At 37.5% G+C, this 16226-nt stretch overlaps 1 protein-coding gene across 1 annotated transcript in view; it reads left to right on the forward strand.

Annotated features, from left to right (window-relative positions):
* The window catches only part of SPK1 (guanyl-nucleotide exchange factor), a 312986-nt gene that overhangs the window by 44399 nt on the left and 252361 nt on the right, over window positions 1-16226 (forward strand). Inside the window, 8 exon segments of the mRNA XM_089431973.1 lie at window positions 10025-10137; window positions 10352-10407; window positions 10783-10880; window positions 11120-11257; window positions 11764-12078; window positions 13104-13397; window positions 13738-13905; window positions 14010-14201. Of these exon segments, the coding sequence (XP_089288099.1) occupies window positions 10025-10137; window positions 10352-10407; window positions 10783-10880; window positions 11120-11257; window positions 11764-12078; window positions 13104-13397; window positions 13738-13905; window positions 14010-14201 (1374 nt within the window).

Genomic DNA, 16226 nt, shown 5'->3' on the forward strand with positions numbered 1-16226 from the left:
ATGGCCTAGTCAATGGGCGGTTTTTGAAAGTTTAGGTTCATTAAGGTCTTTAGGCCTCAACATTGTAAAATATGTTCTTTTTACAAGTTTTAGTATAGGCTTAATTAGACTCCATGCCCAATGGAACACTAGGAAATATTGCTGATCTTGTTTTTGTATGAAAGGCAGTGGTCTACGGTTCTTGAAACCTCACAAGGAGGCTTTCATCCCCAGAAGGAGCCAGTGTTAGCTCTGCTATGCAACGCTGACTTTCTAATGTCAGAGAAAAGCTTGGTCCGTCTAGTGGTGTCTTCAAAAGGTTTCACATTGGTCACTTTCTCCTTTCTTCCTCCACTCCGCTTATTCTCCTCCATCTCCGTTTCCCTATTTGCTTCCTAAACCCGGCAAAGTAACCCCTTTGACTTTAAGCCTCGAGCGCAAAACCCCAAACCTACAATAAGACCCTACCATATGTCTTCGCGCGTTCATAACTCATCGCGCCTCATCCCCACCGTTGATCACCCCGCCGATCCAATGTCAAGTCGACTCACATATGGAGACACATCCTTTCGATGGACATGTCGTCTCAAATATAGGGACAAACACCTATATAAAGGAGCCTATACCCTCACATTTACACAGTGAGATTTTCGTATACATCTCTGAAATTTCGGATGGCAAAATAGTGAGACACTTTGGATGGGTACAACAGAGAAAGTCTGGGGATGGGTGATAGAGATCAGGATTAAGATCTCTCTAAGGCTTTTGATGGTTGAGACAGTAAGGATCTCCGTTACCACAGTGATCACTATGCAGATTAGTTTGGATGACATTGCAGTGATTGACACGTACTCATTATAATACAGATGGACATATCACTATAGTATAGTTTGAATAAAGGTTTCGGTGATGTAAGATCTCAATAATATGAAGGTGCTGTGCTAGTTGAAGAGACAATTTGAATGAAGTCTTGGTGCTGTAAGATCTTAATGATTTCAAGGTGCTATGATTAGTGTTATAATGATCAGTGATGGGAGGTGCTATATGATGCAGCTAGGAGCTACGTGATGCATCTCGGATCCAGCGACAGTATGAAATCGAAGAATCAAGGAAGAAGGATGACTGTATCTTGGTTTGGAATGACATCATAGTTCAAGGGTCATGGTCTTGGCATTTGTCACTTGGAATCTCTATAAGAGGAAATTTGTGCTGGTTTTCCTCTCAAAGAGTGAGAAGTTTTGGCCCTGGCAGAAAGCCAACATCTTGTGTTCTTGTCTCTTTATTTTGGTAGCTATTTGATGAACTAAGAAGACACTCTAATAATATCAAGCAAAGATTGTGCTAATAAGGAAAAATTAAAAACTCCTCAGAAATAGTTATCACGGTGAGAATAATCTGATTAACCTTGATTGCCCTCAATTCTTCAACATGGTATCAGAGCTAAGGTGCTGAAGTCGAAGGAAAGGCAGCAAAAAGAGACATTCAAGGATCAATTTTCAAGAAGGGTATTAAAGCAAGTTGTAGGGCGTTGTGTTTCAAAACCTACATCAAGGATTGAAGGATCAGTCTACAACAACAATATACAATGGCAAGGGCTTTTGTCTATATAATCAAGGAGACAATCTACAACAACAAGACAATTTAGTCCCACAACAAGACTGATTTGGATCCTTATTTGAAATTCCAGGATCAAGAAATCTCAGTCAAAAGATGAAGCGTTCAGAACTTGGGTACATGGCAACAGTTTTGGTGTCTCCCACAGTTTCGGTCTATGTCATATAGTGATCTCAATAATAACATGATCTCATCATACCAGTGATAGTCACTACCTCAGATTAAATCATTTCTATAAAAATTACAGTCTTGACAACTCGGATTCCCTTAACCTGATGGCAGCGACATAGTACTCAAAAATAAGTCTCACTATACTACAGTCATAGATTGTATGGACAGTGCTTGATGTGGAATGAAGGGGTCCGTTGATGCAGTCACAGTAATATAAGTGATAGGTCTCTGTACTATAAGAAGATGATCATAGCAAGTGACCTCGATGCTCTATGGTTCTACATGATGTTGCAACTTCAATAGAATGTTACAAAGGTTCATAAGGATAGCAATATCAGTTTCATCTCAAGTTTATCAACAATTTGTTAATCATAAGGATCAGATGTATAAGTCAAGGTAACATGAAGGCAAGAAGGCAAGCTTCATATCATTACATCAAGAATCTCATCCGGAAGAAGCATCAATGCATCTGCTTCAACTACTTTCAACGTGATCAAGGTGGAAATTTCATCTTCACATGTCAAGTAAGTATTCTTAATTCTTTAATCAATTTGGAAAAATGACTTCATAATTGCAAGGAGATCTCTAGGTTGGATGGGTCATCAAAGGTCCTTGCACGGAATAAGGAGGATTGCCATAATCCTCATAGATAAGAGAAGTCAGTGAACATATCAAGGAAAAAGGTCTCCTTTGAATTCATCGGAGGGAACTCTTAAGGTCCTCTCATCCCTATGTAGCAAGAAAGGAGACATAAAAGAGATATATGAAATACTAGAAGATATACTCTTTGAAATGCAGTGAAGAAGGTCATATCACTTAGACTTGATTGAAGGTATCAAAGAATGAAGGAATATCTTCATGAGATCTCAATTGGCAGATCTCAGAGAGATGATAAGAAGATGATTATTATTGTTCTGAAATACACTAACTGATAAGCAAGGTAACAAATGACAAGAAAGTTACCTCATTCAACAACTTGTGGTCTCTATGTTAGATAGAAAAAGACAAGTTGAGGGCACAAGTGTCGAAGGTTAAAGGACTTAGACATGTGCAAAAAGGAAAGGGAAGTTTGGTCCTCAAACAAGACAAAATATTATAGCTAATATTCAATGCTATGGAAAGATTATGGAAAGAAGCTCATATCACCAAAAAGATGACGCTGAAGAAAAGGGCCAAGGAAAGAGGGAGTAACAGACCTCTACTATGATTGAGATGGCACCCCCTCACAAAAGGGTCCTGTCATAAGTTCCTAAATATTTTGTTATAGATATGACCATGATAATAAGATGCATCGTGGCATCATGGAAGCATTAGAAACAAGAGCTCGTAATGTCACCATGGGAATTATGAAGGACAAAATCCATGGCAGTCAAACATGAAGGATATAGCTCTTGGGAACCTCATTGGACATTGCAGGATAGGAAGAAGTGATCTAGGAAAAGGCTCATCATACATCAAGTTAAAAAGGAAACATTGGCTAGATGGGGATATGCAAGATCCTCAAGATTCTCTGAAGGAATCCTCATCAGAGGGTTCACTAATCTAGAGAGGAAGCAAGTGTTTCATCAGGAAATCCAACTTATGGAATTCATGAGATGATGGTATGATGACATGAGAAATGAAGCAGATCAAGGGATTGAAGATATTTTCAATCAAGGAAGCTGTTGAAAGAAGCCTAGATGACCTAAAGGTAAAATGAGGTATGTATGCTTGTATTTAATATTATAATGTCATGTCATATGGTTGCAAGTAACATGGATCATTATTTCTATCTTGAGAAGCATGATCAAGAGAAAAATGATCTCCTCCTCTGAAAGGATGCAGGAAGGCATAAGTCACACTAGATGAAATCAACATAATATGTCCTCATATGAAGTATGAGGTGGTTGACTACAATTAAGAAACTCTGATTGAAAGCTCTTGGGAATGGAATGTGTGAGGAACTAAGAGATCGTGAGATATGCAACCATGATAAAGGCAATCAACATCCGAAAGACCAAGAAGACTTGACTAGGAAATCTCCCAGCAAGATATGAGGACTGTGATGGAAAAGATGAAGACCCTTGGCAATGGATACCTTTGGGAGATGTGCCAATGTGCATGCAGGATGCTAATAACTAATTGAAGATGTCATGATGAATAACCTTCTCGAAAGCTACAATTTGACTTAATGTTATGTTTTGATTTCTTGAATAATATCTGGATGAGTTCATGTAGGGCTACTGGCACAAGAGTTGTAAGTACAAGTATAAATAGCTTTCATGTAGTGGATGGAAATCCTCGAAAGAAACATGATGAAGAAGTAGCCATATGACAAAGGTTCCAAATATGTATCAAGACGACCACTTTCCATGAAAGGAATGACATGACGAACCAAGAAGGAAAGTGATGGATGGTTGATGCCTTACAAGAAAGAAGCTCCACTAAATTTCATGACATTAAGGAAAGAAATTGATCAAGCAGTTGAAGGACCCACGAAGAAGAAGATGCTGATGAAAAAGAGTGTCCCTAGTAAAGAGTGAGCTTTGACAAGTCCGTTATTGAGAGGGGGCTTGGGGAAGTTCCTGGTAAGAGAGAATTTGAGTACATTCCTTTACAGGAATGGGCATATCTTCCTTAGTTGAGAGGGAGAGATAGACACAACATTCTTGTCTTCACCTGGGAAGAAAGAATGGAAGGATTGGGTAATCATCTGGCATTCAACGCTCTTTGAGGATGTGTAGGGCATCCAAGATAAGAGTTGGCAAGAGGACCGATATTCTTTGAGGGCTGGGAAGTCAAGATAAGAATAGTCCTAGAAGGTCATACTCAGTGAACACTCGGGTGGGTATGTACCTTGAGAGACATTGATGAAGGTGTCTATACTCATTGGTCTCGCCAACATTGTGCTCTGATTTGATGAGAGATAGAGCTGTCAGTCAATGTCTTGCTGTGGAAACAATGTTGGTTACTATGATGCTATATAGATGGGTTACCAATCTGATTCTTCTTATGAGAAATTCTTCAGATTGAGAATGACCAAGTACTATTATGAATACCTCCCTAGTTAAGAGGGAGTGTTGAAGAAAGTGTAACTAGGTTTGGTCTTCATAATGGCATGATCTTTGTAAATTATGATCTTTGCTGCATGGGTTTCATGAGCAAGAGGTTTATTTGTTAGTGGCTCCCATTGAGAACCTTAGGATTTATTAAATCAAAGAGTCAATGTCATATATGAAGGAGCTCTTCTTGAGCCTATGTGTAATGTATACAAGTGTATAGAAAAGTCTAGAAGCCCTCCAATAAACAAGAACAATCATCCTCTTCCTGATGTCGGCCTCAAAATGTATATAAATGTCAAGTCGGCTCACATATGGAGACACATCCTTTCGATGGACATGTCGGCTCAAATATAGGGACAAACAACTATATAAAGGAGCTTGTACCCTCACATTTACACAGTGAGATCTTTGCATACATCTTTGAAATTTCGGATGGCAAAACAGTGAGACACTTCGGATGGGTACAACAAAGAAAGTCTGAGATTTCAGATGGGTGACAGAGATCAGGATTCGGATCTCTCTAAGGCTTTTGGATGGTTGAGACAGTAAGGATCTCGGTTACCACAGTGATCACTATGCAGATTAGTTTGGATGACATTGCAGTGATATCTTCCTCATAGTCTTGGCACATACTCACTATAATACGGATGGACATATCACTATAGTATAGTTTGAATAAAGGTTCCAGTGTTGTAAGATCTCAATAATATGAAGGTGCTGTGCTAGTTGAACAGACAATTTGAATGAAGTTTCGGTGCTGTAAGATCTAAATGATTTCAAGGTGCTGTGATTAGTGCTATAATGATCAGTGATGGGAGGTGCTATATGATGCAACTGGAAGCTACATGATGCATCTCGGATCCAGTGATAGTATGAAATCGAAGAATCAAGACAGAAGGATGACTGTATCTTGGTTTGGGAATGGCATCATAGGTCAAGGGTCGTGGTCTTGGCATTTGTCAATTGGAATCTCTATAAGAAGAATTTTGTGCGGGTTTTCCTCTCAAAGAGTGAGAGGTTTTGGCCCTGGCAAAAAGCCAACATCTTGTGTTCTTGTCTCTTTATTTCGGTAGCTATTCGATGAACTAAGAAGACACACTCTAATAATAACAAGAAAATATTGTGCTAATAGGGAAAAAAATAAAACACCTCACAAATAGTGATCATGGCGAGAAGAATCTTATTAACCTTGATTGCCCTAGATTCTTCAATAGGTGGTCATCCTTAAACCATCACCTTATACCAACATTTTAGAGAGCACATTCAGCCGAGTGTTGCCATGCACTTTTGCACATTTTGTATTACAACTCTCTTCTTGGACTCGTACATACCCCTTCAGATTAAGGGCGGCAATGTTGGACACCTAATCCTCTAAGGGTTGGTGTGGAATGTGAGCAGTCAAAGGGAGTCCAAGAGACCTTGGAATATGGAATCCAATGGTCATGTAAAATGTATTATAAATGTACATCATGTGAATAATAATGGAACACACGATTATCTTTCACATCTGCTGTTCACATTCTATGTGTGTTCAACAAGCACATGATTGCAAGATGGTTAAAATACTTGCCAAACAATGATCCAACTTCCTTTAAGAAGAATGCTAGATTTCGAGAGGACTGATGCAAATGGTGGAGGATCTTGGCATAATGTCATGTATTGAGAAAGTTAGGTTTGCTTGCTGACTTGCTAACTAGAGAAGGCGAATCTCCTATGAGGCTACCGATATTTTGGTGGGTAACATTGATTTTTGACCACCAGTATTCAATGCATTGGGATTTGTGAACCGCCTTGGGAAATGTGAAATGTTGGAAAATGCTAGATTGCCAAGTTGAGAACTAAAAATGAATGGTATACCAAGGCAGGATAACACATACAGACTCTATAGCACATGGCTATGTGCGTTGAAGAGATGGGATGGGTTGGCTCTACAGATAGCAATCAGCCCTATAATACCTATGGCTCTTCTAAACCATGTGTCCAGGTAGGTCCATTTAAAGACCTCCAATCCTATACAGGACGAAAGGACCTAAGCTTGGAGCCTAGAGGATCTTGAATGACCAACCATAACAGGTCTAGGATACATTATAGTATTATACATAACAACACATTGCCTACAATGGTTTACCATGGTGTTGTCTATTACCCACCAAAATATTTTGCGGTAGGACTACCCAAAATGAAAAATGGCTATAGAAACCCCAGTTGAAATGAGGGGTAACATGTATCCAATGTTGTAGCCATTGAACTCCCAAGACAATGTCTACTCCTCCCAAGGGCATTGTGTAGAAACTAGATTCTGATTCATTGTGTTCTATTTAGTAATTTACATCTTGACTTTGTGACTTTTGGAATCCATCAATTATTTTTCTATCTACCACCATCACTCTTACATCTGCGGTTGGATATACTAATATATTTAAAATCTCTTTGCAACACACACACACATATATCTATGAATTGATGGGTTCTCCTTGTATATGTTAAGTATGGTAACATTGTATTTTTTTAATGTGCCCCCTTTGTTTCAATGTTTGCGTTTGTGCTATTATCTTGGGCATGACCTCGTCAAGAATTGTACTTGTAACATCATTTGTTTCCTTGCATTCTTCAACTGAGTTACTGTTGGATGTGCTTGATTCCTTCTACACATTGCAAGTATATAGTTTTTTTTTGTTGCATCTGTGCCCTGGTTATCATTTGTCTTCTTAATATGTATATTTGTTTCCCCATTTCATATTTGGGTTGTGGTACCTTTTTTCATCTTCCCTTAAAAGGGGTGGTACATATTTTTTAGGCATTTCAATAGAGTATGTAGTTGATCTTTCATTTGAATATTTGTTTGATCTCTCTTGACTTGTGAATGATGCCCTTTTGAACAATTTTTTTGTTCAATTAGTTTTGCCACATGTATTGCATCGTCAACAATTTTAGGGTTCCATATTTTATTTTACCATGGATGTTATGGATCGACAGATACACATTTTTAGCAATTGCTCATTTGTGAATCTGGTATGCCTTGTTGACATAATTTCCTATTATTACATTTATTTTCTGTTTAAGATGAACGGATTTGTTACATAGGTCATCATGTTCTTATTCATGGAACATTTTTAAGGAAATTGTGAAACTCTGGCAATGAAAGGAATGAGTATCACATTTTTTGGACCACCATAGAAACCAATCATAAGCATCTCCTTCTAAGTTGTTCGGGGCTCTCAGTATTTTTCCCATTCACCGAGCGGGGGATTTGATTGAAGGATACCGTCTATTTATGTTGACTCAGATAATGGCTCTTATGTTGTCCTTACCGTCATATTATGGTAACTCTTTTTAAATTTTTTGATAATCTTTATCTTGAAATGTTTAGTTATGCATACTTCCTGAAAAAATTGTTTCTGGTGCTTCTTGGTGTCTCTTATCACTTGTAGTTCGTGGTTTTTGACTTTCTGGTGGTCTTTGGTAGGCTAAGGGGTCTGCAAATAATATGTCTACCCAATCGGTCAATTAATCAATTCTTTCACTATGATCATTAAGTATTTTGGTTGTTTCATCCTTATCATCAGCCCCTCAGTTGTGCTTCCCATTTATTATTGGAGAATTTCATTAATCTATCAATTTTTTTCCCATGTTCTATCAGCGTGTCGATTTTGTTCTCCCTTTCCAATGATCTATCGGTTTTGTTATTCAACTATTTTTTCCCTTTTTGCATGTTGCCAGTCCGATGCGTTATGCTGTTGACTTCATCTTTACATCGGGTAACATGTGTGGAACTCATCGTTTCTATCCCTTTGGGCTTGGCCTTTTTCTTCACAGATCCCACTTGTAATTCACTTTATAACAGAGTTTAAACAGTTTATTGTATTTTCAAGGGAGATCATCCTCTCTCTCAGCCTGAGGGCGAGAGTGAGAGGCAATACAACAATATTCATAGGTACATAGTCATTACAACAATATTCATAGGCACATAGCCATTACAACAATATTTCTCATCATCATATCACTGGCAGGCAATTGAACCTGGGTGGGATAGATAACAACCATTCTGCCCAACCACCTGTGACCACCCCAATTGACAACTTAAAGTTTAATTTAGATTGCCTTTATGTATATTTTTTTTCCCCTTAAAGTAATATATATGACTTTTGAAAACGTTAAATTAAGGGTTGCGACCTTTAATATATCCCTTGAAAAAATTCACAGTTTATTTAAGCTTGAGCAGCAGCACCAAATTCGAATTAGTAGGGTCTTTATGATTGTATGGAATTCAAAGTGTTGACTGTTGAGTGCATGTGTGTACGAATGGTGTTTAGAAATGACAAGTGTATGGAACAGAATATGGAATATGATAAAGAGTTGCGGTGGTTCTGCAGCGACTGACAATGGGTACGGGCAGTAGAATATGGATGCAAGGGTACGGAATTGCAAGATGGCAACAACAAACATAATTGGGTATGGAACGTACAAACTGTGTGGAGATTGGCTGGCAGTGATTGTATGGAAGAGTGATTGCTTTAGCGAATATCATTCTTGGCCAGCTATGAAGCTCTGATTTGCAGGTTTTAATGCACATTGGCCAAGAGTTGGCTTTGATACCAATGAAGCAGTTTTGAAAACATTGGCATCGGCAAAAAATCATTGAGGGTCCAGAAAACAGCTTCTTGGGAACATTGGCGAAAAATCAGAAAACCGTGACAAACATTAAAAAAATACAAAATATATTCATCTTTTTCAAAATCTGAAAAAATCGGCAAAATCGGGAAGAAATCAGTTAAGGAAAAAAATCGTGACTTTTTCCTGCTGAAAAATTGGTTGGCCAGAAAAACTGCGATTTTTTGGTGCATCGCTGAAAACTATGTTATCAAAACTGCAATGAAGTAGGCAGATTTACTGTCTACTCTTCGTTGACAGATATTTGCAATAGAATATGTATATTGAATAATTGAAGAATGAATTGATGATTACATTGCTCTGATGATGGTATACCTTTATATGTATTGACTGGTCATGAGAGTGAACAGGTGTGATCTACGACTCTTTATTGAATGTTGATTAATTATTAATTATTAGCTATTAATTATGAATTACATTTATTATGTTTGTAACATTTTCATAGTATTGAAAGTTCAGAGATGTTTGTGATCATTCATCACTGTTTGATTTCTTTGAGATAAGGAACTATACCGTCGGTTATAATACTTCATGTTTATTCCTTGCAGCATTTTGGTGCCTCCCCCCTGCCTGCTTATGAACCAGTTTTTGATTGGGAGAATGAGAGGTCCTTCATCTTTGGACAAAGAACACCAGAAGTTCCACCAACTTTATGTGGCAGGTTTTATGTTTACTTGATGTAGTGGCATTCTTTTTGTGGACTTGGTTACTCTGGAATATGAACTTGTCTTCACTTTCATGTGAGGGCATTCTTATTTTTATATTTTAAACGGAACCACATGTCTTCTTGATGTTCATAACTAATATGTTTCATTTGCTATGCTGTTGCTGTTTCTCCCTGTATTTTTCATATAATGTATCTGGATGGTTCTCAGTGGACTCAAGATATACATCAAGGCTTTATCTCTGGCCTTTCAAGCAGGATTTGTTGGTGAGTTCGTTGAGTAAATTAGCCATCTGTCTCTTAGAAATTCATGAACTATGTAATGAAGCATGAAACGAAGAGATTGATTAGATTATATCATTCATTTGCAGCATACATGTTTTTCTATTTCAAGGCGAGATAATATCTTGAAAAATGGCATGCATGATAATGAAACTCTCATACTAGTACACACAGAATGTCTATATGTAATCATTTTGTTCAATTATTTGAGGGTATTTATAAGTTGAGGAATGAGTCTCTTTGTCACTTGAAATAAAGGTCATACTTCTGATATTTGGTTGTGCTATGGGAGATTTATTTTCTCAGATGATAAGGACTTTTATATTTGAAAACTGAATGAAGGTTTCTGCTTGTTTCCAGAGCCTTTTTATGGTACAATATGTTTATATCATAGAGAAAGAAGAGAAAAACTGTCAGAAGACTTCTATTTCCAGTTCTTACCCAATGAAATGCAAGATGTAAGTACCAGACAATTTTTCTTCTTATAGGAATGATTGAATTGATTACTTTTTATTTATTTAGATGCCTCATTTTGTTTCCTGTTCTCCTGGCATTATGCTTGAAAGTTCTTTTTAACCTGCATATCAGCTATGTTGACATTTTTGAAATAATATATCAATGTCACACAGAAAACTTTTTAGCAAGGTTTTATTTTAGAAGATTGACTAGTGAGAGGATGTTTATCATAATATGCCAGGGTATGGTGCCCTTGCAACGCCGTGCTATATTTTCCTTAGATTCCCCATCTTCATCTGTCTGCCTACTTATTCAGTTGGAAAAACCAGCGACTGAAGAAGGAGGAGTGACACCATCAGTATACTCCCGCAAAGAACCTGTAAGTACGTTTCAATCAAATGTTATCTTTTGAGTCGTTTCTCTGTTTAATGAATTTTACTATGATTACTGTGCTCAGTATTCAAATCTTCATTGTGGTTATTGGTAACACTGATTGTTGATCTTGAATTTTTTCGGATTTGCTTTTATTTGTGCCAGTATACTTTTGGATGTTTTGTTTAAATTGGAGCATGCCCTAAGTAAATGAAAGTTGTCTCTCTTTGAAATATCATATAGAGCTTATAATATGCCTGATGGATTATTTCACTGGTGTTCTAATGCGATTCCATTCGAGTGCCTCTTGCTTTAGAAACTGGTTGAGCAAACTTTATTTTTGTAGTTTTTAATATTGTGGTCTTGTTGAATTTTAAAATTCTCCAGTATGCAGTTTTTTGATCCCCATGAAAGGCCCTGGTTATAGTGAAAATTTCAGCTTCTTAGAGGAAAATGCTTATAAGGTCAATTTTTCTGATAATGATAAGAAACTGAATGAAGTAAATATTGCAGGTTCATTTGACAGAGCGGGAGAAGCAGAAACTGCAAGTATGGGCTAGAATAATGCCATACAGAGAGTCTTTTGCTTGGGCTGTTGTTCCTTTGTTTGAGAGCAACATTGGTGGAGCTGTTGGTGGGATTGCCTCTCCAAGTAGCCCACTTGCCCCTAGTATATCAGGGTCAAGTTCACAGGAAAGTAACATTGATCTCATTGGGAGAACAACATCAGATGGAAGGATGACCCATTACTCAAGCGGTTCTGCTGTAATTGTTGAGATACCCAACTTGAATAGAGTGAAAGAAAGCTATGTTGAGGAGTTGCTTTAGGTTTGATACAACTGTCGTTAAAACTGTTTATTTTGTTAGCCTTAGAGGTTTTTTAGGGTAATAAGATTACAGATCATTAAAGAAAAAGTTTGTTGCTGTTCTCAATGAGAACACAGCTACATAGATGAAACTGAAATATGTTTTGCTATTATAATTTTTGGAATATGCATGTATGCTTTTCATACAATTGGAAACTGGTAATAATAATGTTCTTTATTGTGAACAAGGCATTCATGTTGTTGAGCAGATTTTGTGATCTTGTTGACTAATAAATACACTTCAAACCTATGGGTCTTATGCATCTGTCACATAATCTGCATTAAAACCACAGAATGACCCATTACTATAATGAGCCTCCCAGTTGTATGTGATGAACACCATGCTCTTTTAGGTTCAAATTTTCATATTTGGTGAAAAGTCTATTGTGGTCGCTGTCCAGTCAAAATTTTAGCAACTTTATGGGATTGTTTGTTTAAGGATATTTATGGTACTATATACTTGATGAATAACTGCAAAGTTTTCATAGATTGTCGACATGCATCCTTTAACTGCTATTTTTTGAACAGACATTGTCAACATATATCTTTCCCCTGGAGGGTTACTTGTTAGATAGATAGTCAGATTCAACTGTTTTATCTTTTTGCTGACAACACAGTGGGTTATGTTATTCCTGAGAATGTAAGGATGCATGCATAATGATTGAAATTTACTCATAACATAGTTGATGCTTAACTTTTGAGTACTTGAGGTTCACTGTGTGATTAGAGATTCATTTCACCTTTTTTTGTTTTTGTGCTGCATCAATCGTTGGTGTTGGATAAACATTTCGAATACTTAAGACTGTAATCGAAATTGTGTGTTCTGGCTTGTTAATTCCTTTCTTTTAACAATTAGGCAGAATCTACTTATTATGTATAATTGTACCTACAGCTGTTATCTGTCTAGTAACTGCTTTATTCATTGTAGTGAGTAATGAAGTATTAGATTGTTCTCTGAAATATAATTCTGTTGTTTTTTGGATGTAGGATCCCAAAAGAAAGGTTCATAAACCAGTTAAAGGCAGTCTTAGGTTGGAAGTTGAAAAATTGCAGGGCATTCATCTTGACATAGACACTCTTTCTGAAACTGGTAGCCTCAACAATGATTCAAATGATGTTGCTGAAAGACTTGGAGAAACAGGGATGTTAAAAAGCACTGGAAATAGTACTTGCAGAACATCCAATGGTGGTTCAAAATGGAATATCCATGAAGCAAGGGAAGTTGGTGGTAGCCTTTCAAATATGATTCAAGGAGCAGTGCTGGAAAATGGCAATGACGACGTGAGTATCTCCTACCTTCCATTTCTTGGGAGCATGGAAGAGTGATTTACTTGATTCAGTGTTTACATTAATGTTTGATTGACATCAAAATGTGATTTTGAACTTGGTAAAACTAAAAAGCTAGTTGTTAGACATGGCTTCGAGGGTTGGTATCGATATTTGCTAGATTTACTGTGATTTATTGATTGGTATCTGAAAAATAATGTGTAAATTGCAAAAGAGCATTCTGTGTCTCAGGACTTGAGAAAATAAGTTATGTGATGTTCCACTTTTATAATTAGAGGAACTCTTAAAATTGTACATGCTCAAATATTTTGTAATTGTTGTCTGCCATCTGCAGTTTCGGGCTTTGGATTTTCGAGCATTGACAAAGAACGAGCCTTTTTCTCAGCTGCTTCACTGTCTATTTGTGTATCCTTTAACAGTTAACCTGAGTAGAAAGCGCAATCTGTTTATGAGGGTTGAGTTGCGGAAGGACGATGCGGATATCCGTAAACATGCACTAGAGGTTGGGAAACTGACTTCTGTTGTACTTTACCATATGCTTTAGTATCTTTCAATAGTATTTTTTTTCCTAATATCTCCTTTTCTGTATGGGTATATAATGAGCAGGTTATATATCCAAAAGATAGAGGTGTGTCATTTCAAAAGTGGGCTCACACACAGGTTGCTGTTTCTGCTCGAACAGCATGCTACCATGATGAGATTAAGCTTTCCCTTCCAGCTATTCTTACTGCCCAACATCATCTGCTCTTTACATTTTATCATATTGATCTTCAAACAAAGCTTGAAGCTCCAAAGCCGGTGAGTTTTTTGTGTGCTTGCCTCATATGGTAGTGTTATAATGGTGATGCTGAATGGATGCATGGGATATTCAAATGATTTAAGACAAGTATGCCTTGATAAAATAAATGTATGCCATAGTCTCTACAACTTGGCTTTTGGGTAAACTTGATATTGAGTGCTTTTCAAACTAGCTTTGAGGAAGTATTTGTTGATGTGAGTAGCATTGGAAGGTCTTCTACAATTGCTTGGTGTCTTATGATGCAGGAGCATTCAACCCAAGAGAAAATCATTGTAATTAAGTAGACATGGGGGGTCATGTATTTTTAGGAAGTTGGATTCCTAAGTGATGAATTAATTTAATATTAGGCTTTTGAGTGCATAGAATTGGAATTAAATTAGATAATGTGAGGATGTTATAAATGCTCTCAAATAAATGAGAACATGAGTGGATAATAAAGACCAAACAGTTAAAAGTCAATTAGGACTCTTAAAGTAGTTTCATGATTCGAGGAACGAGAGAGAGCTCTTAGGAATTAAATGGAGATTAGAAGTGGACATAGAGGACAGGGAGGATTTAGGAGTCGGTTCAATAGATTTAGGAATGGAACCAGAATTAGTTAAACCGAGCTTTCTGGTATAAATGTAAGCCTACGGGCAGAGTAGAGGAAGAGGCCACGATATTGAAGAACAAGCCTGTGCGAGACAGAGAAGTCTCGATTGTAATCAGTTGTTCATATTTATATATATAGAGGTTAATTCGAGAACTGTGTAAATGTGTGAAATAAGTATGTAATGATTGATTGATGCGTGAATTCGTAGGTTCTGTGACAGGGTTGCAGGCAGAGTTCTGAAGAACTACGTAGAGGAGAAGAGCGATTCAAAGGAGTCGTAATGGATCATTGAATCCACTTGAGGGATTAGGAAATGCTCTGAAGTGACATTGATCAAAGGAGCATGCGGAGTTAAGCTCAAGCGGGAATGAATTGAGCAGCAGAAGAGCGTAAGGCGGAACCTTTGGAAAACTCGGAAACCATAGAAACCTGAAGAAATGGCGTAAAACTTAAGTGAAGCAGAAGAGCGGAGAAGTGAAGTATGGTTGCACAACAGCCGTTGGATCTTTAAGATCAACGGCCAGGATTAACATCCCATTGACGAAACCATTGGAACGATATTGGAGGAGTAAGTGCCGAATGGGAAGCGAAAGAAATGGACCCGACGGAGTTATAGTGGCGGGTGTATAATATTTGAGATCCGGCCAAGGGTTCGTAGTGGGGTTTTCCCGTGTATCTTCCGTGTATTCCTTGTAATGTGGTAAAGTGTAAGGCTTAAGCGTTATTCAAATGCTTCCGATAGTCGCATATTGGAGGGGAACGGGTGATGAGGCATATATGTAGTGTTCCGCGGAGGAGTGATACCCCGATTGTGATAAAGGTGACTTTGGGAAGTGTGCTAAGGCCGTATAAACGCAAAAAGGTATGTTTGCGGGGTTTTTCTTTCGTAAATGGGTTTTTCCTTTGTAAATGGTTTGTAAAGGAAAAGAGTGCCGATAGAAGCTTTTATATGATAATTATATGTTAACCAAGGTTAGTAAAGGGAAAGGTTATATATATATATATATATATATATATGTGTGTGTGGGCTTAAAGGGTTGTATAAAGGTTACGAAGGGTTTTAACAGTCTCGATAAGGAAGATTGAGGAAGGCTTTAATAAAAGGGATAATGAAGGTTATGAGGAGGTAAATAGTCCCGATAGGAGGTTTAAGCGGGGTGATTGAGTTCTGATATAAAGGAACTGATAAAAGAGGGCCTTAACCATTTGTGGTTGATGATTTGACTCCTTAGAGAGTTAAAATTCCTGGGACAAGTGTGCTTATGCATTTTACATGCATACTGTGGGTGTAAGCGGGGGTAACCCTGCCATCATTAGTGGTATCAGAGCAGAATTGTAATCAGAGCGGGGAAAGATTTCCTATGAAAAGGAGTTTGCACACAGAAGAAGGTAATGTGCATAAGTTAATTGATGAATGATAGAGGCTACAACA

The sequence above is a fragment of the Pinus tabuliformis genome, chromosome 5_1 (genome assembly GCF_031772625.1).
Source record: "Pinus tabuliformis cultivar Carrire ecotype Pingquan chromosome 5_1, CPIR1, whole genome shotgun sequence".
Taxonomy (NCBI): Eukaryota; Viridiplantae; Streptophyta; class Pinopsida; order Pinales; family Pinaceae; genus Pinus; species Pinus tabuliformis.